We start from the raw sequence: 27,500 nt of genomic DNA on the forward strand, positions 1-27,500 counted from the left end.
TGTCATAGTATCTCGCTTAGTAATCACCGATTGTTTATCATTGGTTAATTTTTTCGTTTTCATGTGTTACCACGTCCTGTTATGTAATCATCTTTGTAATATGATGTCATTTTTTATACTGTAAACTTATTTAAGGTTATTGTAATTTATTATTCACTTGCACTGCAACTGATGAAGGTCTTTGACCGAAACGTTTATTTTTATTAAATTTTTAAACCTTTTTTTAGATTTCTTAGATTTTTTACTGTATATATATATATATATTTTTTTTTTTTTTCGTTCGAAGTTGTCCGTCCTCGTTTTCCACAATTGCCTATATATATATATATAAACGTTTGATAAAGCAAGGACGGACAACTTCTGACGGTAAAAAAAGTTAAAAAGTTAAAAATTTAATAGAAAAACGTTTCGGTCTTAGACCTTCATCCAGTTTCTGAACTGATGAAGGTCTAAGACCGAAACGTCTTTTTATTAAATTTTTAACTTTTTAACTTTTTTTACCGTCAGAAGTTGTCCGTCCTTGCTTTATCAAACGTTTTTAAATTCATTTTTGCGGTGAGGCTTGGACTGTGAATCTTCATTGATCCTCCTGACGCAGTGGCATTCTTTGTTGCCTTGAGGCATTTTATAACCGTTTATATATATATATATATATATATATATATATATATATATATGCACACTAAATGGTGTGCAACTAAATTGTGCAGTTTGTCTTCATTTGTGATAGTATATATGAGTTCATGAAGATCGTTTATGTGTGGCTGGTGTTTGTGAAGATTTATATATATAATAATAATAATAATAATAATAATAATAATAGTAATAATTTCCAGCGAATAAAACTGAAGACTTCACCTGTTATGAAAGTGCTCAATGGAAAACCAGAGCTGTAAATAGATAGATTTATGGAGTCGGGCTGAGTCAAACACATTTATTCGCTACTCCGAGTTTCATGCTTCTTACGAAGCATTCATCAGCCAACTGCCAGACAAAGACGGTTACAATCTTAGATATACACATTTAAAATAGGGAACAATGCCTTACAGCGTGACATGTCGAGATGTTATTGGCTGATGGAAGTGTGACGGTCTTGTATACAAAATACAATTAAGCGATCACGCTACTTAACAGAAATTTCTTAGAGTGGTTTAGTGTTGCATTTCCGGTTTACAAATAATGAAAAACTTTTCCCATAAACAGAAATTACATTTTTTGTTGATGTTTGAATACGATTTCGCTTGTTTTACTTTCCTCCATTTGATTTCGTAATTTATTTTATGGTCCTTCAGATTCCATACGTGTTTACTCACTTCAGTTACATTTCTGTACCGTTCGTTTCTTTCATTAACGATGTATTTGCACGAAGCGGTGAGGAATCCTATTTTCGGGATTAAACTGAACGTAGCCTTCAGTGGAAACATAAAGCAACATGAAACTAACCTTGAAACTCTCCGCTCTCATTTTAAGATGCTTCAGTACGTTCAATCCCAAAAAATATAATGGCGCCTTTTTATATAATTATGCCAAATGTAAGTTTCCGAGCCGAAAGGGCGGCAGGTACATTTTGCAGGGCAAAGGTTGCAGGTTGCAGGATGAAATTTAATTATAACTGGGAAACCGCTGGCACTAAAAATAATTAATAACCTATACTCGTCAGGGGTTCTTACATAATGTAGTTCGCCTCTTTCACATAGTGAAAACACGATCAATCCGCTATAAGTACTTATCGATCGACACGCTGAGACCAGTGAAATCTCTTCAAAGTCATCTGGATGGCCGCTCCACGAATGTTTCCATCGATTCCAGATTTGGCTCGGGTCTTCCCTCAACAACAGAAGATTGCCATCACAAATGAAGCAAATAAATAAAGAAATGAAATAATATAAGATTTTAACCAACGGAATATACTAGCACAAGGTCAGTGTGCTTTCATTTTGGTAGTCACAGGGAAGAAACCAAATTCAGCAGATATTTCAGATGATACTTCAGAAGTTTCTTCAAAAACAATAATCCATTGCACGCCTAAAATCATAGGAATATACTCTACTCCCATCGCTTCGGCCGGTTTGGCACTTGGGTGGAAGCCACCTTTCTGAGCGATTGTAAACAGCGTCATGTAACAGTCATGTAATATTCGCTCTTAGAAAAAGGCGGTATGAACAAGGACGCAGCAATCAAATGCACTTAATGCTTAGGAATTATTTCTTACCTTAGTGAGTATTTCCCGATGGGAAACCACGGCAGTTTTAGCAAAACACAAACAAAAAGCACCGAGCCATGTCGCACGTGACAGTAACGTAACTTCGACTTGGCTGGGAGGGAGAGGAAGGGGGGAGGGGAGAGGGAGGAGCGGTGGTAGTGCACAGGTGGTTTCTCAAACTTTAACTGCACGTTTTGACGGGCGAGTGCATTTTTACGATGTGTCTTTAACGGGCAGCTTTAAAACGGTTTGTATATGTCAAAATCTGTTATATCCTAAAGGTAAAGTCTGCATGCGAGCCAAGTGGCCCATCAGGCCGGAGCTTATCGCGGTTTCTGTAGCATGAAGCGACTAGGAGTATTTCTACTCCCCCCTGGATGGGATGCTAGTCCATCGCAGGGTTACCCCCAGCATTAAGTTCGCCGGTACCCATTTATACACCTGGGTGGAGAGAGGCACTGTGAGAGTAAAGTGTCTTGCCCAAGAACACAACACAATGTCCCCGGCCAGGACTCGAACCCGGACCGCTCGATCCGGAGACGAGCGCACTAACCATGAGGCCACCGCGCCTCCCACTGTTGTATCCTGGATTGGATAAAAAAAAAGTAGATGGTTGATATCACTACCGAAGCGGAACGTCCATGGCACAAATTTTCACTGCGTTGGTTGGACTCAATGATTAAGGTCGTTCGGATAAAAGAGCATGAAAGAAAACGATGAATCCTCTCTGAGCAAAGATTTGTTGGTTTCTTTGATACGTATGATCATATGGCGCGTGTGCGCGTGACCGCTTCCGAAATGTTGGCTGATTTGGGTGGCACCGTCATTCCTGAGTAACTGAAAGGCCAATAGTAAGTCAAAGAAAATCTGTGCGAAAATTCAGTTTATGGTAACAGACGCGGTGATGCGATGGAAAACATCAAATTTGCCCCATTAAATACAGATATTTTTTTGCCCCATTAAATACAGATAAATACTCCATTAATAGACTACACGGGGAGGCTCTACCCGAAAAAGGTAGAGCAAGTTTCTGAAAAGGGGATCCATTGTGCCGACTTTAAGTATGTGAAAGGGGCAGCACTTTTTATGGCTGGTATATGAAAGAGTTATGTAAGTCAAAAGAACAAAAAGTGTATCAAAGGGTAAACGTTTAGACGTCGGGCGGGATCCTCTCCATATGAAATTACCCTCGGATTACTCCTGATCTCTCTTGGGCAGATGAAGAGTGACTGGTTGGACGTCAAAAACGCCCAAAAAATCAGCATAGTTCAATGGAGCTGAAAATAAGTAGCTGGAGGATAATTTCAGCCTTGAAATCGAACGGCAAACCATTCGCTAGCAAGACCCTGAGAGCGTGGCGAAAGATATGTATTTTGCAAAGAAAGCAGATAGGTCGAAGTTCTTCTCTAGCGACGCGTGCGTTGCCCTTTGCACAACAGATACAGACAGTCATTTTAGGAATGGTATCCTAAGATACATTTTGAGTGATCAACTGTTAGAGTTGCGCAACATTAGCGAAAGTTCTGTGATACCCGCCAGGTTGTACTTCAAGAAATACAGTTGTAAAACTCTCCGGCTGTGTCATCTTGAACCTATCCAACATGCATATTTAAGGAAGGAACTCCAGCGTGCAAACTGACTTAGCATACCAATGCTTAAGACTGCAAGTATTTCATATGGTGTGTAAACACAGTTTCCAACCAAGGCGCAAGGTGGACAACATTTATGCATTAGGAGATGAAGACCCAGCTATGTTCTGAGTCTACTGTGTGGTATTTATCCTCATGTTATAAGTTGGCAACTATTCAGTACCCCGTACCAGACAACAGCAATGTGTTAGCAAACTTCACGTGGAATTCCATAAAATTCACGGGTCACATATACTTCTAGCTGCTTTATCGTACACTATATAATTTTTCCCTCATCACGTCTCACCCATAAGCACTTTTCAGCACTCCACGAGAGCTAATTCCCTCCTCAGATGAATGTCGACCGTTATGTATTATCAGAACGCAGACGTCCTCTCGTGAGGGTCCTTGTTCCCCTCAACAGTTGTTTGTATTCGCTTGTTCCTGCAATTATCCGTACTCGCTCCCGGTGAGTCCGAACGAAGCGAGGGTCCGCCCCGATCATTTCGCTCATTCTTTTCTTTCGCTCGCCGAATTTTTTTTTTCCGTCCTCGCCAGGAGCCTGTTTGCAGGCTAGCGTTCCACTTCTGTAGTGAGGTACTTCCTTGATCCAGTCGAGGATATACCAAATCTTTACATACACAGAGAGTTTCAATATGACTCGCCCGTAAAATCTCACCATGCGCGTCCATTGCTGCCCTCCACTTTCCCCCACCCCCACTATCTCCCGGCCAAGGCTATGTTACGTTACTGTCACCTGCGACATGGCTCGGTGCTTTCGCTCTGGGTTTTGCTAAAACTGCTATGGTTTCCCGTCGGGAAAACCCTACTAAGGTAAGGTTTAATTCCTAAACATTAAGTGCATTTGATTGTTGCTTTCTTGTTATTTCCGCCGTTTTCTAAAAGCGAATTTTAATATGTAATTCGGCGATCAACTTGAGCTTCATGACGTTATCGTCTAAATGCGAAGTTGGTCAAATTTCAAAAATACGCCAGCTGTTTTCATTTTTAGTGCAGAGTGCACTGTTGGGATGGTTATGGGAGCTGCCTGCCGCTAAGGAACTAAGACGCTATGGCGCTAAGGTGTAAACTTTAATGTTTGTTTAATTAATTAATTCAGGAGCCATAATCGGGGACGGAGACCGTAAGTCTTGGGATCCGCGCGCACCTATGATATGGGACAATTTTTCTATTTTTAGAACAAATTGCGCCATCCTGACGTCATATATCCGCGCGAATCCACGCACATGTCGGGGGTTCTCGCGTGGATGTTGTCACGTTGCGTGATCAAATGGTGAGAGTTGAGAGATTCTCTTGCGTATTTTTCACAGCGATGGCAGGGAATAAGGCAGGGACTAAGAACCAGGGCGCTTATATGTAGTTTTATGTTCCGAGCCACTGGAAAAGGTGGGTTTTTCAGGGTCGAAAACAAGACTTCAATCTCGCGCTGGGAATGAATAATAAGATCTGCTCGCGCTAGTTGTAAGCTTACGCGTATGTTTTTGCGTTTGTTCTGACTTAAGAATATAGCAAGGAAACTCTCTACTCTGGTATCGAGTTAATTGGTGAGTTTCTCGGACAATGGTTAATCATAACCAAAACTTTTTTGATGGTTTCTTATTGTTTCTGCTTGTTTGGTGAGTTTGCAAAAGTTTTTGAAAGGAAAGTCTGACGCGTACAATTAGCTCATTTGCATAGTGCAGCTCGTGCACTTTCAAGTGCGAGTCGGTGTTTTCAATTGTCAACAAATCTTGACAAAGATTTCTTTCGTTATCGTTTGTGCGGAGATGCTGCAACAAATTTCACGAACGCAAAAAAGGCTACTAACATCATGTGTGTTTCTTCAACATAAGCATAGCGAAGTTTTACAATGCGAAAACGAAAATAGACAAGGAGTTTTGATATTTTAAACTCGATCAACAAAATCGAAATCGTTATTCGAAGTTGATTAAAGAAAGCGTCATCGTAACTTTGCTGATTATTTCTGCTTTATTCGCATATTTTCAGCTTAGCTTTTAATATGTTCTCAAAAATTTATCAATCTTACACGTATTTAAAAACTACAGAGTTATTGTTTGAGTTCGATGTACGTTTTCACACGAAAGTGCGACGGAAGTACAATTTGTCATGTTTACTGACTGTACAAAACACGCATCGGCGGGCGCCCTCATTTATCGACAATACAGAATTTACTGGAATTTTACACGAATAAAACTGAGCAGTATCTACGGACGTAAAGATATTGGGCCTTGATGAAACATCAAGCGTTACTGACAATACAGGCGAAACTCAAACTAGCAATTATTTTGTTTTACTTTTCGGTCGCGGTAGACTGACAAATTCCTCGCAAGCGCGTGGCAAGAGGAGCTAGGAAACTATGACGTCCTGAAGCTCTGCTATATCTAAATATATCCAGCTGGTGTTTTGCTGTGTTATTGAAAAGCTGTTAATCTTCAACATATGTGAAATTTAAAGTGGAGTAATGTACAGCTCATGTAAAAGAAGCATCCGTCGGAACACAACTTGGTCAGCGATACATATCTAAGCTTAAAGCGGAACATACCTAAATTCGACACTGTCTTACTTCACTCAAACTGGAGCAGCTGACGACGAAAATACTTAAGCAAAATTCCGACAGACGTAAACGCGTTGAGTTGTGAGCCAAAAACAGGAAAAATTTCGGGAATTTCGGACGCCATTTCTCCCGCGCGACATCCGCAAAAATCCTCGCGGCATGTACGCGCGTGTGCCTCAGGCGATGGCGCAATTTGTTCTAAAAATAGAAAAATTGTCCCATATCATGGAGACAACCCCAATACTAAAAATGGCGCGCGCTTACGGTCTCCGTCCCCGATTATGGCTCCTGATTAATTTCAATTAATTAATTAGTCTAGAGGCAAGGAAGTAGTGGGGGTAGGGTGGGAAAGGTACATGTGTACTCTACGTAAAACACATTCCACCGCCGTCACTTAGCTTTGAACATTACAAAGCTGTACTGATTTGTTTCAGGTAACCCCTTGCTCTCCTTGTGGTACCATTCTCCTTAGAACAAAACTAATTTGCCCTAAACGCATGCGTAGATTAGTTAGCGTTCGTGGCTTCTATATTAGGTGAAGGATACATTGCATACGGAATCACACACAAATGTTGAGTGGTTTTCCTTATGGTAGAGCTCAACATGTAAGACGCATGCGTTCTAGCATCGTTCGTGTTATACACTATCTTTCCACGCGGTATTTTATATATCATGTCATGTGACTAAGGACAGCAGTTATTTTTCAGGTAACGCCAATTGTCCCTTTTTATTGCAAAAGCGAAACGTTACTGCGGCTGTGTAGCTTTTAGAATTACACACAGGTCGGTGCAGCCGAATATCATCTGCTGTTTTCAATCTATAATAGTGTGCTTGTCAGGGTTCAAATGTATTGCTTCTCCTTAGCGGCTTGTTTATTTCTTGCCTTAATTGTGTCTGTAAGAGAGACCAAAAAGTTCCCAAGTTAGTGGCTTTAATACTCCGCAAATTGTAAATTTGTAACAAAAGAAACCAAGAAAATGCTCAAATATTGTTGCAGACGCCGTGGCACCTAATGAAAGCGCAAATTAATTTAATCAGTCTTTGAGGAGACTCATTCATATCTGCCAAGTAGCACTGTTTATCTTCAATACTTTTCGTTGAATTGCTTCTCAGCCATCAATATCGTTGTGTGTTAATTGTGAATTGTTTCATTGTTAACAACAAAGGTGGCAACAGGAAAAGAAAGTGATATTTCGTGACTATCTGATAATTAAATTAGTTCTTGTTCATCGGTAAAAATTTGCATTTTTCGTAAAACATCGTTTCTGTTCCGTTTCTTCATCACTACATCAGATATTTAACTTTCTTGCATTTATCTCCAAAAACAAGGACATCTTCCGTATGTTTTGGAGAAAACAAGGGTTTCATATTACATGGCTTTGCGAGGAGAACAAAAGTATCAAGTTACAAAGTTGGCGTGAAGAGCTAAATTGTCACGTTTGCTGCTTCAGCGTATTATTAAATTAAAAATGACCGAAAATCAACGTAAAACACCAGTAGTAATTAATTTGTGCGTAAGTTTTGGACCTTGAATGAAAATACGACCTTGAAATATACACACTGCAAAGGGGAAAAGCCGTAGCAGACTACCAAGGTAGACACAAACCGGAAGTGAACCGAGCAGGGGTGAGTACTTATGGGACTACTGTACCAGAGCTATCAATTGCGCTCTGCACTATCTGAGATTGTCTCACTAAGCAGGTAGATGCCTCCAGATTCAAAATCCTAACTTCTTCTATTTGAGAATATGTCAGAAAAGCAAACAAAGGCAAAGAAATGTGTATTTCGACGAATGAAAGTCAAATTAAGAGCTGCCATGTATTGATTTCCGAATGGCATGAAAGGTCAAAGGGTCGTTCATATTGCTTAAGTGACCTGTTTTAATTTACCCCAATTTTTGTGTTTAATGCGCATGCGCATTAAACAACTATGTTGAAAACGGTTCCGTATTAAACCATCCCGAGTGTAAAACTTCGAAGGTCCCATGGGATTTCCCGAAGATATGAATCATCACGAGTGTTATTTCGTATTGTTGTCGTATTAAATCGGGAAGGCCGAACACCAAGTACATGGGCGTAATGGCGCCCTAATGCTGGTTCACGTCGTCCGCGTGCATGGGAAGCAGTGTCGTTTGAGTGTTCAAGTAAAGGCGGCCACATTGCTACAACTTGCTGGGTCTATCATTAGATGTTGTGTTGTCGTTGTCGTGTTTCCTGTTTCGAATAATTTGGACGGCTTTACGTTGCGAGTTGGTTTCCAATTTTCAAGGTAAGTCTAAGTTATTTTCCACTTCTCAGTCGCTCTGTCGTTCTCTTCCTTTCTTCGAAAGTGCTGCACAGCTCTCGGGAATTTAAGCTTACTTACCGACAAATGCCTTACTCCATGTTACTCCTTGCTTTTTCATTCAGGTGTTGCTAACCGAGTTTCCTGGGCGACTGGATTTACTTTGGTCACGCAGGCCATTGAAATTTTCTTAAGCCATGGCTATATATAGTCACATTGAGATGTGATTTCAGTCGAACTGCTGAACTTGCTGGAACTGTTTGTGATCGTGTTAAATGGAAAGATCAATCTGCGAGTATGATCGGCTACCTCATCACATGTTCACCGGGGATGCTGGAATTTGATGCTTGCGATTTTTATTTAACTGTGTTTTACTTGCCAACATCGCAACAAATTAAGCTTATGTACACTATGACAAACTGGAATCAAATGATGTTTTGGTTTATACATAATGAGGTTCTACCACTACATATCACACTGTTTGTATGGCAAACTGAATGCTGTGGAGGAAAGTCCAGGCCTTACAATATTTGATATGATTGGTCCAACGACCACTGTGTTTGGAGACTACAAATCAAGGAAATGAAATACTCTTTGGTGAAAATGCTGGTAAGCAATGTGTTGAATTGTCTCATTAAATACAATATATTAATTTGCAAACTTATTTCACTGTGAATATGATTATTGGAAGTGACCTCTATAGCTCTTCAAGATTTTCTGTATGAACAATAGACTATTTTCTGTAGACTGAAACACGTAGCTAACTGACTTACATCCAGGTGGTCTATGACATTTCCAGACTGCACACTTTTCATTCATTATCGCATCCTCATTTCCATTACCGAGAGCCAACCATAAACAGGCCGACCTGAGCACTATTCAGGCTAGCCTGAGTGATATTTAGGTTAACCAGAGTGACGTTTAGGCTAACCAGGCCACTATTTAGGCCTAAATGTAGTTTGCAGTCTGCAAATGTCATACACTGCATTCCATGTTTGTTTTCAATTTTTAATAGAATGTATACGTGTACAATTCAATATAATAACTTGCAATGCTCTATTCCCTCTATGAGAGGCGCCTGCGGGGAATCATGGTAGTTGTATTCATAAAAACAAATATCAACAAGAGATGATTAATTCAACTACCATCATGTTTCCCTGCAGGTGCATCTCATAGAGTGAATGGCTATTATGGGATACCATGCAATGCAATATAGCACATATATCTTAATAGATGTTTTCATGTACAAAGTATTGCTCTATATTGTTATGAGTCAATGTGCTGTATTTTGATGAGCAGGTCAATGCACGAACAATGAGTGAAATTATACTTCGATACTGCACATGAAATTGTCGAACAAGTGATTTATTATCCAAATGTTGTAGTGGATAATTATTTATCAGCAAAAGAGGGAGAGTGTGACAGTTTTGCATGACTTTCGCAGACTTGAGAAGTAGGATTTCTGCTATAAAAATAACTAATTATACAATTTTGCTGTATATTTGTACTCTTTCACGTGTTGTTTGGACTATATTTGCTGCAGTTCAATAATTATGTGAGTTATTAACAGACCCAGTTAAACAAAGCAGCACCGAGTTTCACACATAATGTAAAATGCAAATTCAAAATAAATAGTGCTAACATATGCCTACAGATGCAAAAGCAGATGAAATACCAACATTTTGACCTGCACCTATAAAGAAGTAACTAATGTACAGAAAAGTTGTGGACAGTTGCTTTGGAAACATGCTCTTACACTTTGAGTTAAAGCTGGCAGTGAACAATTTTGATACTAAGAACAACGCGAGACATCTGCACCATGCCATGTCAGATGTGAGCACAAGAACCTAGTAAACCAGGGTCAAGCAACTGAGCAATGGGAAATGGAACACTCTGTTCTCCTTTGTTATTATTTTTTATCATTGAAGTATTTTACTTTGTATCAACATCTCATCAATATGTTTTATGTGAGGAGTTGAGCTAATTCACAGAACTCTTTGTGCAACTACTGTATTCTGACAACCACTTGGAGACTCTGATTCCTTCATCAGGAACACTCTTCTGTCTAGCAGATATTCTACAAACCACTACCCATTGATCAGCATGTAACCTTACAACAAGCTATTGTAAGAAGTATAAAAAATGTACAGTGTATTAGCGTTATTGGTTTCCTTTTGTTGCGCTTACAGTTTCATTTTAGTGAAAGAACTTAGTAAATTCTCCATGCAAATTGATTGTTGTTCAACATGTCTATATTTCCTTTACAGTCATGGTACAAACTTAATATCAGAACTTCAGTGAAATTCAGGACTTACAGGCTTAGTAATTCCAGGAAACCATCTTGACACTTCATGTACAAGTTGATTTGACATCCCTTGGTAAACAAAGTCTTCTTCTGTCAATAACATTTCCTGCTTAAATCTTACCCTTTGTCCATCTCTGATTATGGCTCCAGTTGACTGAAAACGCATTAAACACGCGTACGCGTTGCGGACCTATTTTTTCTTCGCCCGACGTGTAGTTGAAATGATTGTTCTTCTCCAGAGTATACTCTGGTTGGCTGAAGCTATGTACCAGAGTGCTGTTTTGAGCCTTGAATTTCGCCTAAATTCAGAGTTGGTGAGCTCTGTCACGAAGCATAAACTTAAGAAATTCGTCAAAAATTCACGTTAATCTTTCATTTAAATTTTACACCGCGAATAAGCAGAAGAAATAAGGTCTTTTGATTTCCTGGGCTAACGTAACCTTTTCTAGAACGCTTTCACTTTCTAAACGGGAGCTTCCGAAAAATGCCCGATTTCGTCGTCAATTTTGGCCGCCGCGAGCGCAAAATACAAAAAAAAATTGCAAAAAAATAAATAAAAATCTAAACGACCTGAAATATTTTTAGAACTAGTTCAGCTAGGCCTTTATTCTGGCAAAGTTTGGGAAAATCGGTTTTTTCCATCTTGCATGACCTTAGTTGATCCTTACAGCAAACTGCTCTTAAAGATTTATTTTACGATGAGCGATTACCCAGGAAACAAAGAAAGCTGCTATGTATTTAGATATGCAAATTATTAGATAAGCAATCAAGGGACCTGAAGTCACACACTTACAGTATACATGTAAGTCGTTAATGGCTCCATAATCAGAACTGCTCTGTTACCAGTCAGTGGTGAATTGAGTTATGAGTCTAAAGACCTATATTTCGCTTTAAGATTATTAGCTTAACGTCAAAGAATTTTGCCTTTCATATTGTAATATTTCGAAGAATTAAAATCTTTCCCCGTCCTCCTTTCCTCAATTTCCACCCTCTTTCGTCATTCCCTTGTTTTTCTCTGTCTGAGCAAATCTGAGATTTTGGCAAGGTTATTTTCTTCCGCAATAATCATTACAGCCCTACGTAACAGCCGTTTGCAATTGTAGCTCTGAAAATTTTAAGGAAATATTTTTTTTGGAGGGAGAGGTGGCGGTGGAGGGGGGGAGGAGGCTGTTGGCTGTTGTTTTGGAACCAGTCTAGGCCAGTGTATGGTCTAGTCTGAGTGTGAAGACACTGCTTCGAAGTCGCACAAGGGACAACTCGGGTGACGGCCAAATTCGGACCATGCAAGAACCGTGTATGGAGCCCTAGAGATTGCGCAAAGTCAGGTTTTATGAGCATAAACTGGTAATAAGTGCTGTCTCTCTCTTTTTATGACGTCAGCTTCACTGAGGCAAGTGACAAAATCAGAATTGATCGCGATTGGACAACAACAAAATTCTCGACAAGAATGACGGAGCTAACCATAACCTTACAGTGGTAGGGACGGGTACAAAAGTGAGACCGGAGAAAGCGCTGGAAAAGAAAAGTCGGCCAATGATCTAGTCGGCTAAGAATTCCTCAAGCATAGCAGGATAATTGACATACGGTTCAACTAAGTACAAGAAGGATTAAAAGAGGTTGACGTGTAATATAAAGCCCTTCAGTTGTGGCATTAGTTATCTAAGAAAGATGATTACGTGCTGAATTTTCTTCCGTTTTAATGAAAAAACAAATATTCGGAGGATCTTTTACACACTATTTATATGACATGTTTAAACGTAAAAGAGACACGTGAAAACAACTTCTCCAAACGGATTGTATCACGCCTAAGAAACACCACCCTGTTGATTATGTTGAAAAATACTGAAATGTTACTATTTACATTATTCTTCTGCAGTCAAACTCATTAATTATCTGTAAGCTGCTGGTGAATATCTCAAATAAAGCGTACATCAAAAAACACCTAATCACTATAAGTCCAAAAACTCAAAACACCTTGCTTGGCCTAAACATTAGAATAGTTCTGTCTTTGGCGTATTTACTTTGTAGCTTAAAGCGAGTTGTGTATTTACGTTAACATCAATATATATCTTGACAAAAAGTCGCTGAGTCGACCTCATTTGCATCGATAATAGCACTGAACATCTACAAAACTTAGTCTGGGAAAGGTTCATACCATTGCTTTTCTCCTTAGTTAAAATTTGCATTAATTATGTATGTTAACAGTGTCTTTCATAGGTTTGTTGAGACTTCTTCTTGTGAAGAAAACAGCTTCATATCACGTTAGCAGATACACGTCTTGATTAAGACTCTGCACTTTGGTCACTTCCTTGCTATGTACAGTTTCCACGTTCCGCTTCCTCGCTATGTACAGTTTCCAAGTTCCGTACCTAAGGGATAGATATGTACAACACATCAAAACTGAATAAAGGCATCAATGTTCATCGAAATTATTCACAAAACTAAAGCAGCGGTGAAATTAAAGCCTGAAAAAATTCCTGGTTTTAACGGGATTGGAACCCATGACTTCTGCGACACGGTGCAGTGCTCTATATACTACCAACTAAGCTACTAGCCAACTGGGAGCTTGTCATATTGTGAGTTCGTAATATACCCGTAGATGGTGACGAATACAAGTGAATATATGAAAGATCATATAGTTGAACTGCGTACAAAGATATAGACATCAATGATCATCGCTGCGATAATAATTGATAATTTTTTTTTCAGGCTTTAATTTCACAAATACCGTGTTGTGTATAGTTGTGTATATTACTGTAGTGATCATTGATGTCTTCACATATTTCTACGCAGTTTAAATATATGATCTTTCATATATTTATTTGCATATCAGAATTGTATAGGTAAATTGTGTTCGTAAAAACCTGATATAGTCACACTCAGTGCTAAAGAAATCTTTCACATAGAGGAATCATTCCATAAAGAAAGTATCCACAGGTCACGGCAGTCAGGTTTTAACGTTACCTATTCCATAATTCTAATATTGAAACGATTCTTTGCACAAAGAACTGTCATAGCGATATCTGATAAAGTCAAACTACTGTTAAAAATGTATCATGCCCTTTTAGCACTCTGCTATTAACATACTTCACGTCAGTAAGTGCAATAATGTTTCAGATATTTTCCCGCATTTTCGCCTGGGAGCCTCTAAAGCCCGTGTAAGATAAAATATATACGGTACCAAACCTAATAATACTTCGCTTATGATATTTTCAAGTCACTACTACACATATTCCTACTTACAGTCAGAGACATTTATTCGCTTCCGCCAAATTTTATTGTGACGTCATCTCCAATCAACACAAACGGAGCCCAGTGCTTCACTTCATTAAACTGGTCAGATTCTCTCATATGTTTCATGGCTTTGTTCAATGATTCACTGGCACTGATCCCTTTTACCAAGTGTGAGTAGAAACTTTTCATGAACTCCAGAGTGGCATCGTCATCAATCGCCCACATGGACACCAGGACAGAACGAGCACCGGCACCAAGAAACGCTCGCGCAATGCCAACAACCCCCTCAGCCTTAATCTCTCCGCGACCACTATGACAGCAACTTAATACTACCAGCCTTGCGCGAATTTGAGCACTTGTTACGTCTTTCATAGTTAAAAGGAAGTCTTCATTCGCAGGAATCTTGGAAGTTCGTGTAGTATTAGGTGCCAGGGCAATTTCTCCTGTTTCCATTCGACCATGCGCCGCAATGTGTATTAGAGCAACCGTGGGAAGTCGTCTTAATACTTCATCCTTTGTTGCCTCTCTTCCAATGAGTGGTTTGGTGTTAAACATTCTCCCAATCATCTGTACTTCTTTTCTGGCGCATGGCAGCTGTTCCAATATTTTCCCTGGAATGACAACCTCTTGTACCCACGGATCACCCACTAGAAGCACCCCCGTCTCGCTGTGATAACCAGCCGGAGAATCTGTGATCAGTTTTAAACTGGTGAGCGACGGAATAACTCGGACCCTAAAAACATCACATAAATACGTGGAATTAGAGTCCAACAATGCAGCATAAGGAGCCAGACACAATGGACCTTCAGGAACCAAGATAAGTTCGTTACCATGGATCAAGTCTGCAATAGGATCAATGATGACGTCATAAAGTGTTCTTAAAACACTCATCTGGAGGGGAACATGCTTAGCTGATGTGTGCGGTGACCTTTCATTTACCACCTGCTCGTCTCCCAGCTCATCCAGCGAACGATCCTCGCATTTCACACCAGCTCTCACATCAATTTCCTGGGAAGCAGCAACAATTAAAGACCTCAGGACGTCGTTCAAATTCAATGAACTGTTAACACTGAGTGCCTTTTTCCTTAATTGTACGTCCTTTCCATCTTGAACAACCCAGAAAACAATGTCTTTTTCATCAGTTGCCATAAAAACGGCAATTGAAGGAAGGAAATTGAATGAGTCGAAGGTACTTTCTTCCCTGGTGTGTAACTGATAGTAGGATGTTTCGAGCCCATAGTTTAAATCCAAAAGATCATTAAGTGCTTGTGCACGTCCTTGCTCAGCAGCAAATAGAGCCTCGACTACCTTGCCTTGTCTCAATAACAGATGCCACAGACTGGTGAACGCAGCTTCATGCATATTGCGGTAGCTGATTTTCCACTCATCTTTACCTTTAAGATCATGCCTAACTATATTGAACATTCTCACACTTGATTGAAAACAATCAAGAGCCTTAGGTAGGGACCCTTGCAATTCAAAGCTCCTACCAAGACCATAAAACGAATTGGCAACCTCGGCCTTGTCTCCCAATTCTTTGGCAATTGTAAGAGCACGCTCTTGGTATTCAATGGCTCTTTTGTAATCCCCCAGATTTCGAGAAGCAACGCCAAGATTACCATAGGCTCTTCCTTCTCGTCTTTTATCTCCCACCTCTTTGAAAATTTTTAGAGCACGTTCCTGGTAGCCAGTGGCTCGTACCAAATCCCCCAAGGAATATAAAGCGTTGCTAAGATTACAATAACCCCCTCCTTCTCCTGCTTTGTCTCCCACTTCTGTGGCAATTCTTAGTTGACGTTCATGATAAGCAATGGCTGTTTTGAAATCTCTAAGACCATCGTAAGCATTGCCCAGATTACCATAAGCATTTCCTTCTCCAGATTTGTCTCCCACTTCCTTTGTAATTTTAAGATGACGTTCAAAGTAATCAACTGCTGTTTTGAAATCACCTAGACTTTTATAGGCGACACCAAGATTACAATAGGCCTTTCCTTCTCCCACTTTGTCTTGTACTTCTGTGGCAATTTTAAGATGACGTTCATGGTAGTCAATAGCTGTTTTAAAATCTCCCAGATTGTGATAAGCGTCACCAAGATTACCATAGGCGCTTCCTTCTCCAGCTTTGTTTCCCACTTCCTTGGAAATTTTTAGAGCGTGTTCTTGGTATTCAATCGCTGTTTTGCAATCCCCCAGAACTCGATAAGCGACGCCGATATTACCATAGGCCCCTCTTTCTCTTTCTTTATCTCCCACTTCTTTGGAAATTTTAAGGGCACGTTGATAATAGGCAATGGCTGTTTTGATATCCCCCAAACTATAATAAACGTTGCCAAGATTGCAATAGCCCCCTCCTTCTCCCGCGTTGTCGCCCACTTCTATGGCAACTTTTAGTTGACGTTCATGGTAATCAAGGGCTCTTTTGAAATCCCCAAGACCACCATACGCATTGCCAAGATTACCATAAGCATTTCCTTCTCCAGATTTGTCTCCCACTTCCTTTGCAATTTTAAGATGACGTGTCTGATAATCAATGGCTGTTTTGAAATGCCCGAGACTTTTATAAGCGTTGCCAAGGCTACCATAGGCCTTTCCTTCTCCCACTTTGTCTTGCACTTCTAGCGCAATCCTTAGATGACGTTCATGGTAGTCAATTGCCGTTTTGAAATCCCCCAGGCTATCATAAACGTCGCCAAGATTACCATAGGAGCTTCCTTCTCCGGCTTTGTTTCCCAACTCTTTGGCAATCTTTAGAGATCGTTCCTGGCAGTCAATAGCTGCTTTACAATCCCCCAGACGTTGATAAGCAACGCCAAGATTACCATAGGCCCTTCCTTCTCCTCTTTTATCTCCAACTTCTTTGGCAAATTTTAGAGCACGTTCCTGGTATTCAGTGGTTTTTCTGAAATCCCCCAGACCACCGTAAGCGTTGCCCAGATTACAATAGCCCATTCCTTCACCAGCCTTGTCTCCCACTTCTTTGGCCATTTTTAGTTGACATTCATGGTAAGCAATGGCTGTTTTGAAATCGCCAAGACCACCATAAGCATTGCCAAGATTACCGTAAGATTTCCCTTCTCCAGATTTGTCTCCCACTTCCTTTGCAATTTTTAGATGGCGCTTGTAATAATCAACTGCTGTTTTAAAATCCCCCAGACTTTCATAGGCAATACCAAGATTACCATAGGCCTTCCCTTCTCCCACTTTGTCTTGCACTTCTGTGGCAATTTTAAGATGACGTTCATGGTAGTCGATAGCTGTTTTGAAATCCCCCAGGCTATCATAAGCTTCGCCAAGATTACCATAGGAGCTTCCTTCGCTAGCTTTGTTTCCCAACTCTTTGGCAATTTTTAGAGATCGTTCCTGGTAGTCAATAGCTGCTTTACAATCCCCCAGACTTCGATAAGCAACGCCAAGATTACCATAGGCCCTTCCTTCTCCTATTTTATCTCCCACTTCTTTTGCAATTGTCAGAGAACAATCCTGGTAGTCAGTGGCTTTTCTGACATCCCCCAGACTATAATAAACGTTACCCAGATTACAATAGCCCGCCACTTCACCAGCCTTGTCTTCCAGTTCTTTGGCAATTTTCAGTTGACATTCATGGTAAGCAATGGCTGTTTGAAAATCTCCCAGACCACCGTAAGCGTTGCCAAGATTACCATAGGCCCTTCCTTCTCCAGCCTTGTCTCCCACTTCTTTGGCAATTCTCAGGTGACGTTCATGGTAATCGATGGCTGTTTTGAAATCTCCCAGACTTTTATAAACAATGCCAAGGTTACAATAGGCCTCTCCTTCTTTCGCTTTGTTGTCCACTTCTTTGGCAATTGTTAGATGACGTCCATGTTCTACATCTTTGGCAGTTTTCGGTAAAGAATCTTCCCTGTGCTATAAAAAAAAAATGATTGACGAAAACTTTCAAACATGGGTAAAAGGAGGTACACACAAGTTGACTACAGTCGAGCTCCTATTAAACGGCCAGCCTCTATTAAACGGCCAGAGATCAAAGTCCCGAAATTATTGCCAGTAAATTAGTGGTAATCAAAGACCATGAGTGCGTTCGACGCCGTCACTTTAGTATTATACACCTTAAATGATTTCTCTTGCCGACTTTCAAACTCTTTCTATTGGAAAATCAACATTTTTCAACAACAACCGAGGTTTTACTGAGAGATATTTCATAGTGTCGAAGTCCACGTCAGTGAATAGGTCCCCTGTATAAACTACAATTTTTTGATACGTTGCGTGACGGCGCCAGTTTCCTTAGACTCACAAAAATATTTACATTAGCCTGCAAATGTCGTGCTAAATATTCTCACATTAACTGTTAATGTTTCAGCGTAAAAAGCTAATTTGTACAAGTATCTCTTTTTACGTACGTTATTCTAAGCTGAAAGCAAAAATATAAACCAACATTTGCAATCGCGTGCTGCAGGACCACAAATGATCCCCGCCCGCAAATGATCCCAAAATTGTAACGCAGATGATCCCAGCACCGGAGATGGTTGCTTCGCAATAAAAGGAGGAAAGGTATGGACTCAGGAATTTGCACAATGGATTTAGAATTTATAGAATCGATTATTTTTTTTTAATGTGTAACTCGGAAAACTGTGAACACTTTGATTTGATTCTGAGAGGTTAATTGTGTACTGAATCAATCACAATAAAGTTCAGGACACGCTGCCGTTTGTGGTTTAGTTTTCTCACGCTTAATTGGCTTTTTCCTAGCTACACAATAACATTCCATAAATATTTCTGGTTTTCAATTATTTTTGTGTTTCACAGTAATAACATAATATTTTGTTAGGTTCTTCCCTGAATGACTTTATGAGGGTTGTTCAATACACCAAATCCGTAACGGGTCGCCAAAGTGGTGACGATCCGTGACGGGTCGTGACGGCCTGTCACCGTTTGTCACTTTGCGACATGTCGGCGGATCGTCACGTACGAGACGGATGGTAACAACCCTTGACCATGTTTGTACTATGAAGGGAGGTGAAAATGTCGGCGGATCGTCTCGATCGGGACGGATCGCGACGACCCGTCACCGTTTGTGCAGTTCGCGACATGTCGGTGGATCGTCACGACCAGGACGGATGGTGACGATTCGTGACCGTTTGTCAGTTCGCGAGAGACTCATCATTAGCGTGCGTCGTTTTTTACACTTGTTCGAATGTTTGTGGCCGCTTTTTTTAGAACGAGGAATATTCACACACTTCATTCGCCTGTTATTTCCGCTATCCCTTTTCGCGACATGACTTCCGGTGTGAAGGTCGAGACAGTCGGTGACGATTCGTGACGGGTCGTGACGACCCGGCGAACCGTCACGATCCGTCGCGAACCGTCACCTCTTTTGCGACCCGTTACGGATCGGATGTATTGGACATGAGTGGACTTTATTGGGTTCGGACCTGAGATGTATGCTAACACGGGGTGTTCACTCTATCCTCAAGTTTGGAGACAACTGATAATTCCGAAGTGAGAATTCCCAAGTGGATTGACAACATTTTCGCGTAGCTTTCGGCAAAGAGGAGATTATTGACAATAAAAAAATTTGCACGAGCAAAAGCGACAGCTCTAATCATGCGGCCTGACAAATACGTTTATCTTATTAAAGAACACTACGGTAAGTCGCACACACAAAAAAACTGACCTTGTACACTTCCATGGAAGCCCGTGTATATCAAGGACGCAGGTATAGGAAGGCCTCCCAAAGACCAACCCTTAACGTCGTCGCTCGTGGGAGGTGGGCAACAGCGGAGTAGGGGACTGCCTGTCAGGGTGAAGTACAGTGGGACTTAGTTCCCGGGGCCGCTGCGGTGGCTGTGAAGGCCTAGCAGGAACCCTGAACAAACTGGCTAATAGGGGCTCTGGCAAGTCTGCAAACGGCTAGTTACCCCCTCAGACTAATGAGCGACTACAGAAACCGACACAGGAAATTTACAGTGCAAGACGACTGGTCGCCAGAAAGAGGACCACTCCTCGGATGGTAGTATGACGCTCCGCGAGCCGAAACACCCTCATTGCTGGGACTAAATTCATAACCAGAATTGGCTGCTGGAACGTCAGAACGATGTTTGAATGTGGAAAAGCTGCACAAGTGGCCAAGGAAATGAAACAAAATAGGATTGATATTTTAGGAGTTAGTGGAGCCAGATGGACGGGAAGTGGCAAACTAGTATTAGCCGATGGGACAACTGTTATATACTCGGGCCGAAAGGATGGACTACATCAGGAAGGTGTGGCTCTTATGCTAAATAAAACAGCTGCTAAGGCACTTATGGCATGGAAACCAGTAAACGAGAGGATTGTCCGCGCTAGGTTCTACTCTAAATATAGGAAACTTACGGTCATTCAATGCTACGCACCCACCAATACAGCAGACCAGGCAGACAAGCTCAACTTCTATGAACAGCTACAGTCAGAGGTGGCAGCAACACCAAAGCACGACGTCTTGATGGTAGTAGGTGACCTAATGCCAAAGTTGGGAGTGACAACACGGGAAGAGAAGATCATATGGGAAAACATGGCTCTGGTGACATGAATGAGAATGGAGAGCTCATTGCAGATTTCTGCGGTCTTAATGGGCTGGTCATAGGGGGTACCATCTTCACTCATAGGGAGATTCATAAGACCACATGGATTTCCCCAGACAAAAACACCAAAAACTAGATTGATAATTTTGCAATTACCAGCAAATGGAGAACCTCGTTCCTGGACACAAGGGTGTTTAGGGGTGGAAGTGGCCATATGTTGGTGGTTGGCAGGCTCTATTTGAAACTAAGGAGGGTAGTCAAAGAGTCCTCAAGGACAAGGTTAAACCTTTACAAACTTAAAGATCCGTTAACACAAAGAGAGTTCAGCTTAAGGCTACAGAACAGGTTTGAGGGTCTAGCGGAAATGGGCGCTCAGGAAGAAGAAACCGGGGTGGAATATATTTGGAAAAGTGTTAACAGCATATATACAGAAACAGGAAAGGAAGTGCTAGGGTACTCAACCAGAAAAAGGAAAGAGTGGATCTCAGGCAATACGTGGACTTAAGTTGAGGAAAGGAAAGAATTGAAGAAACGCATGTTAAATAATACCCAACCCAACACACTCAAGGCGGGGATCTCCAGCAACAATACAGAGTTAAGAACAAAGCAGTTAAGAAAAATGCCCGTGAAGACAAAAAAAAACTACATCGAGAATAAAGGAAAAGAAGCAAAAGAAGCAACAAAGGTAAATGATAACAGAAAGCTGTATGATATTACGAGAAGTCTCTCTGGTAAATCAAGCAAAACTCTACAACAATTAAGGACCTAAACGGAAACACCCTAACAAAAATTGGGCAGAACACTTCAGTACAATACACAACAGAGATGACCCACGCAATCCACCTCGTCTTGACGTCAATGCACCGGAATTATTATTATTATTATTTTTAATTTTAATTAATTGCTACTTACACTGCTTACAATACAATATTAATGTAGTTACTTACAGTACTTACAAAAAAACTGATTACTTATTATGCACCGGAATTAGACATAAATTCAGACGCAATAACTAGGAATGAAATACGAAAAGCAATTAGACAACTGACGAATAACAAAGCCCCTGGCTATGATGACATACCGGCGGAACTACTAAATGCAGATATTGAAACAGCTTATGAGGTGCTCTTCGTCTTGTTCGAGCACATATGGCAGGAGGAACAGATCCCAGATGACTGGCACAGAGGTCTTATCGTGAAAATCCCAAAGAAGCGCAACACCACTAAATGTACCAACTGGAGGGGAATCACTCTCTTATCAGTGGTGTCTAAATTGTTCACCAGAATTATTCTGACAAGAATTCAACAGGCAGTGGACAATCAGATGACAAAGGAACAAGCAGGCTTCCGTAAGGGAAGGTCATGCGCAGAACAGAATTCCACCCTGAGGAATATAACAGAACAATGCATGGAATGGCGAGACTCCCTGCACCTGAATTTCATTGACTTCGAGAAGGCTTTCGATAGCGTGCACCGTGCTACCCTGTGGAAACTCTTAAAGCTTTATGGCATCTCACACAAGATTATTCGGATGATTCAAGCCTTATACAGAGACTTTACCTGCAGCGTTCTCCATGAGGGAAATTTAACACCATGGTTTGCGGTCGAAACAGGGGTAAAACAAGGATGCATGTTGTCACCTTTACTGTTTCTGATTGCCCTAGATTGAGTTTTGAAGGAAACAACAAGTAACCAACGTACTGGGATTAGATGGAAGCTGACATCCGTATCAGAAGACCTGGATTACGCTGACGACCTTTGTCTGCTCTCCAGCTCTGGAGCGCATTTAAGTGAGAAAGCAGGTAGATTAAGCAACAATGCACGTAAGGTCGGGTTAAAGATCAACAGCGAAAAGACCAAATAGATGAGCATTGGATGCAAGCGCAATTGCCAAATCAAAATAGACGGATAGGAGATAGAGAAAATACATCGGTTCTCTTACCTTGGTAGCGTGATTGATGTACAGGAAAGTGCAGACGCAGACGTGAAAGCACGTATTGGAAAAGCGAGACAAGCATTTACTTCACTGAAGCCTGTATGGAGCTCTAAAAAGATCTCTCTCAAGCCCAGATTAAAGCTTTACAACTCAAATGTTAAGATAGTGCTTCACTATGGCTCGGAAACCTGGAAAACAACTCAGGAAATAGTTAGAAAGCTGAGGGTTTTTACCCATAAATGCCTTCGCATTATATTGGGCATAAGATGGCCACAGAAAGTGACGAACTTGGAAGTGGGCAGGATTTGTAACCAAGAAGGCATCATGGTGAGCTTAACACGGAGGAAATGGACTTGGATTGGACACATACTGAGGAAAGACCCCAGCGACATTGCTAGCGAAGGTCTATTCTGGACACCAGAAGGGAAAAGACAACGAGGAAAGCCTAGAACAACCTGGAGGAGGTCAACGGAGAAAGCACTCGAGACCATACACTTGACCTGGGGTGAAATCCGGAAGGCGGCACAAGATCGTTCGCGCTGGAGAGAGACTGTGAAGGCCTTATGCGTCCGATGGTGCGATGAGGATTGATGATGATGATGAGGTATAAGAAGTGTACAGGGAAAAGTGCTAAGCGGTTTAAAATAATAGCAAGGGCATCTTCGAAGATTTATGTTTGTTTTTGCTTAGAGTTTTCTAAACGAGAAAGTTTTTGCAGTCGGCACATGTCAAATTTGCGCAGTGTTTAGTGCTTTTTATTCCTGCTTTTATGCCTGAGGTACATATCTTTTCTTCACCTAGGATGATTGAATAGTATAGATATCCATCCATAGACTTATCATGGAGTACACGCCATTCCTAACTTTTTGTAGTGGACTCATTTCCGGTCCTGGGTTTATTTGAGGTACAATTTGGGAATCATTTGCGGGCCTCTACAGCTGTCAGTGCCCGTTTATCGTAAACAAACCTCGTGCGACTGACTCGAATATTTCCCCTGATTAGTATTTACATTGCCGATCTTTGATCAGGTTCACTCTTATGGATCGTGCCTTCAGAGTACTTTTCCACCGTTCGAAACAATGCACGATAGGTTAGAGACTGAGCTATCTGTCGCTCATAAAGACTGAACTATCTATAGCTGTTCCCACGGTTAACAATATCCCAAAGCCGAGGCGATTCAAAGTCGCGTTCGTGAACATATGAAATAAATAATTGTCCTAGTCATGTCAAAAAAAGGACGTCATCTTGCATCCCGATGAAACAGGCCACGTTTGCGTTGATTTGCACGGCACAGAATCACAGCGGACCCATTGTAATCATCAAACTTTAAATTGTGATCGATTGGTAAAGCTTACTCAGTTTTATAAATACCATGTTGGAATCCACATGATCTGCTTCTCTGCGACAGCCATTTTTTAATTCAGGGCACTTTTCTTATCTGTTGCAGCTTTGTGTTCAAAAATCGTATTCAACATGCGTCGATTAGTGTTTTTGCTTGGGGCGAAAAACATTTCTGTGGGGTGCTATGCGAAGAGCCTCAGAAAAATACAACGCTCAGCTTTACCGTTTAAGCCTCGAGAACATTTTCTTGTGCCAATCCTATTTTTATTGTAATAATATTTACCTGAGCTATTGCAGTGTGAGTGACAGGTATGCTCTTCATGTTCTGTCTCTTTGTTTCTTGTGATGTATCAGGTTCACTGACACACTTGGCCCGTAAATCAACTAATGTCTTGTTGTTCTTGTCAATCTTCTTGTTGTCAAGTCACAAGACACAATGTTATGAAAAGGTCATGGATACTGATCGTAACGACAAATACCATTATTATACATTGAACTCTTTCCTGAACAATCTGAACAATCTCTTTTCTGATCGGCCGAAAGCGTACAATGAATTTTTGAAATTAGCGCCTATGACGTCATCTAGCTGCAGATTATACAATAATCGTTTCAAGGACACTCAAGGTCACGGGTAATCATGTCATGTATGACCACCGTGCATACGATTTCTAAGGGTAATCATCTCAAGTTGGCGCGCTTTTTGTTGCTTGCTGTCAGCGAAGAAGCAAAAACATGACTTCCATTTTTTTCCCCTTCAATGTATAATAAAACAATTATTAGATTCGGCTTTTGTGGTAGAACCTGTGTCTTTTAAGAATGTAAAAGAATGTAACATTTTACAAAGGATACTGCCAATCCCTTATCACACCAGGTCGTGGCTTCTTCGTAACGCTTTAGCTTTATACAAGCACTAGCTCCTAAAAAATTAAAATAGATTCAATTATATTGCTATAAGAAAAAAATAATGAGGAACGGCGGACAAACTAACAATACAAAAAGTCTTCCAGTTTCTTCAGATGACACTTTATTGAAAGGCCTGCAAACTTACGATTAGCGGTTTTTTGCTAATTCGTTTAGACTTGTCATACACAAGTCAACAAAAATGTTCGTCAAGAACTTACCTCTTTCTATGGCTTTAATGAAAGCTGGTTCCAAAGTGACAGCGGCTGTTGCATCATTCAGTGTTTCCTGGTAATTTCCTAGCAAATAAAAATAAAATTATTATGTTACCTCGTACCATAGAAAGCATAAAGGTGACGCTATAGTAAATTCAGTTACGTAGCAAAATTATAGCTAACTGCCCGCGTTTTTGACACGAAATTAATCGGATAAAATACAAAATAAGATCTTACCCACATAGAAATGAGCAGTAGCTCTGTTACTGTACAGTTTGGCATTCAGTACGTCATCTTTGCATTTCACTTGGATTCCTTGCGTGTAGAACGACAGGGCGTTACTAGCTTCTTTTCTTCTGTATTCTTTGTTACCCTCTTCTAAGTAGACTGTGGCTATCGCTGAAAAACGAAACGGTGATTTAATAAATGGCTGAAATTTTCCACGGATGCCTAATACTGACACACAATTTGCTAATTCGTATTCCTTACTGTAAAGTATGCCATGGCTAGAAGCTTAAAATGTTTATTTATGGTTGTACCGCTAAGATGTATTTTCTTAAAACAAGTCTCGTCCCCATAGCCCAGCCGTGCATCTTCGGTCAGCGATCAACGCCAGGATACTTCATTCGGAACAGGATCCAGAACCAGAAAATTGCATTGCTTGATTGTGCGCATCTGTCCAAGTTCATAATTATTTCTAAAAGAGCAACTGCTGTGGCTAATGGTGTTTTAGCTTCCGATACATACAAATTTATAAGTGAATTTTGTAACTTTGTAGGGGAACTTTACACATATGGCAAAAACTTCATCCTTTGTCTTTCAAACCCGGAACCTTCTTCACTTTACTTCTATAAGATATAAAAGTGAACACTTCTACTTCATGATTTATTTGTGGGCGATGCATTCCGTCTCACGCTCTACAACATTTTATGAGCCGTTTATGTGGCCGTGTCCATAGATCATTCCAGCTAAACAATTTCGATGTTATTAAGTTATGTTATAAAATTAACATCTATTTCTATACCTTTTAAAGTGTCATCATCAAAATCTGGGTTAGCATCAGAAGACGGTGAAGTGACTTGACTTTCCGCCATTACTGAAAAAAAACCCTGTCGAAAAAAATTGAAATTTTAAGATTTCAAATTTTCGTTTTTGCGCCCAATTTATTTCTGTTTGTCAAGCCTGTATCCCAGAAATAGTTTCTACTTCCGACAGAAAGACTTCCATCTGAAAAGGCTAAGACGGGGCTGCTCGTCGGAAATTTTTAAAAAGAACCGCTATGAGGTACTACGATTCTGTTTTGTGGGCGTGGCTTGAAGTTGTTTTCACCTCTGAAGTACCACCAACATTTAAAACTGAAAATTTGATAACTTTTAATTGGAGTAAAGACGATTCCTTCGAATACCTTCTACTCGTAAAGAAAACTTGACTGGACTACAGTCAAATAACGATGATTTTTAACAGTTTCACCGAAAGGGAGCAATACTTCCCGAGTGTGAAACGTCAAATAGCTTTCCCTCCGAAAGGAGTTGCAAGTTTCCTGGAAGAAATAAATTCTGCCTGACGAAGGAGTTGCTTGGCTCGCATAAGAGGAATTGATTCTTCCTGTTGAAGGGGTTGCTTGGCTTCAAACAGAACATTGATTTCTGGCTCATCAACAGGAACAAAACGCACGATTTTCCCATTTCTTGTATTTTTCCTCGTACATTCTTCTACCCTGTCTTGCAGGGTAGAATTCTGGCCGGTCAAGGTATGTAACAAAATTCAACCTTCAAAACTACTCAATAACAATCCATAACTGAACGGCAACAAGCTGATTCTTCACACAGGCATAACGCAAATAGGCATAACACAAAGACACATAACTAAAAGAGGCATATCGCAAGAATGCTCATCGCAAAGAGGCTTAACGCAAAGAGCCATAAGACTGAGAGGCATAACGCAAATAGCCATAACTCAAAAAGGCAGAAAACAAGTAGGCATAACTCAAAAAGGCATCACGCAAATAGACATTACTCAGAGAGGCATAACAAAAACAGATCTAACTCAAACAGGCATAACCCAAGGAAGCATAACGCACAGGAATAAAACTGAGAAGCATAACGCAAAGAGGCATAACGCAAAGAGGCATAAAACAGAGAAGCATAACGCAAAGAGGCATAAACCAGAGAGGCATAAATCAGAGGCATAACGTAAAGAGGCATAAAACAGAGAGGGATAACGCAAAGAGGCATAACGCAAATGGATATAACTCAAAAAGGCATAACGTAAGTAAGCACAACTCAAAGAAGCATAAAACAGAGAGGCATAACGCAAAGAGGCATAACGCAAATAGATATAACTCAAAA

The 27,500-nt window shown here is 40.6% G+C and overlaps 2 protein-coding genes and 1 pseudogene across 5 annotated transcripts in view; all 3 read right to left on the reverse strand.

The window, feature by feature from the left end:
* The window catches only part of LOC145477873 (uncharacterized), a 96,831-nt pseudogene that overhangs the window by 58,084 nt on the left and 11,247 nt on the right, over nt 1–27,500 (reverse strand). The window lies entirely within an intron of this gene.
* Nucleotides 1–27,500, reverse strand: part of LOC145477866 (uncharacterized) — a 62,521-nt gene that overhangs the window by 24,679 nt on the left and 10,342 nt on the right. The window lies entirely within an intron of this gene.
* Nucleotides 12,832–26,402, reverse strand: LOC145477867 (uncharacterized). 3 transcript variants are annotated; one of them, XM_081455725.1, is made up of 7 exons: nt 26,177–26,402; nt 25,390–25,551; nt 25,159–25,236; nt 24,887–24,954; nt 24,321–24,446; nt 14,238–18,113; nt 12,832–13,363 (listed from the first exon to the last, which is right to left on the reverse strand). In XM_081455725.1, exons 1-6 carry the CDS (start codon nt 26,244–26,246, stop codon nt 14,250–14,252), a joined length of 4,368 nt encoding a protein of 1,455 aa, XP_081311851.1. In that variant the 5' UTR covers nt 26,247–26,402; the 3' UTR covers nt 12,832–13,363; nt 14,238–14,249. The 3 variants fall into 3 exon arrangements, with proteins under 3 accessions (XP_081311851.1, XP_081311850.1, XP_081311852.1); XM_081455724.1 differs by lacking the exon at nt 12,832–13,363 and having other exon boundaries at nt 14,199–18,113; XM_081455726.1 differs by lacking the exons at nt 12,832–13,363; nt 24,321–24,446; nt 24,887–24,954; ... (1 more) ...; nt 25,390–25,551; nt 26,177–26,402 and adding an exon at nt 19,879–20,238 and having other exon boundaries at nt 14,199–18,113.

This window comes from Orbicella franksi, chromosome 2 (genome assembly GCF_964199315.1).
Source record: "Orbicella franksi chromosome 2, jaOrbFran1.1, whole genome shotgun sequence".
In the NCBI taxonomy this organism is placed as follows: domain Eukaryota; kingdom Metazoa; phylum Cnidaria; class Anthozoa; order Scleractinia; family Merulinidae; genus Orbicella; species Orbicella franksi.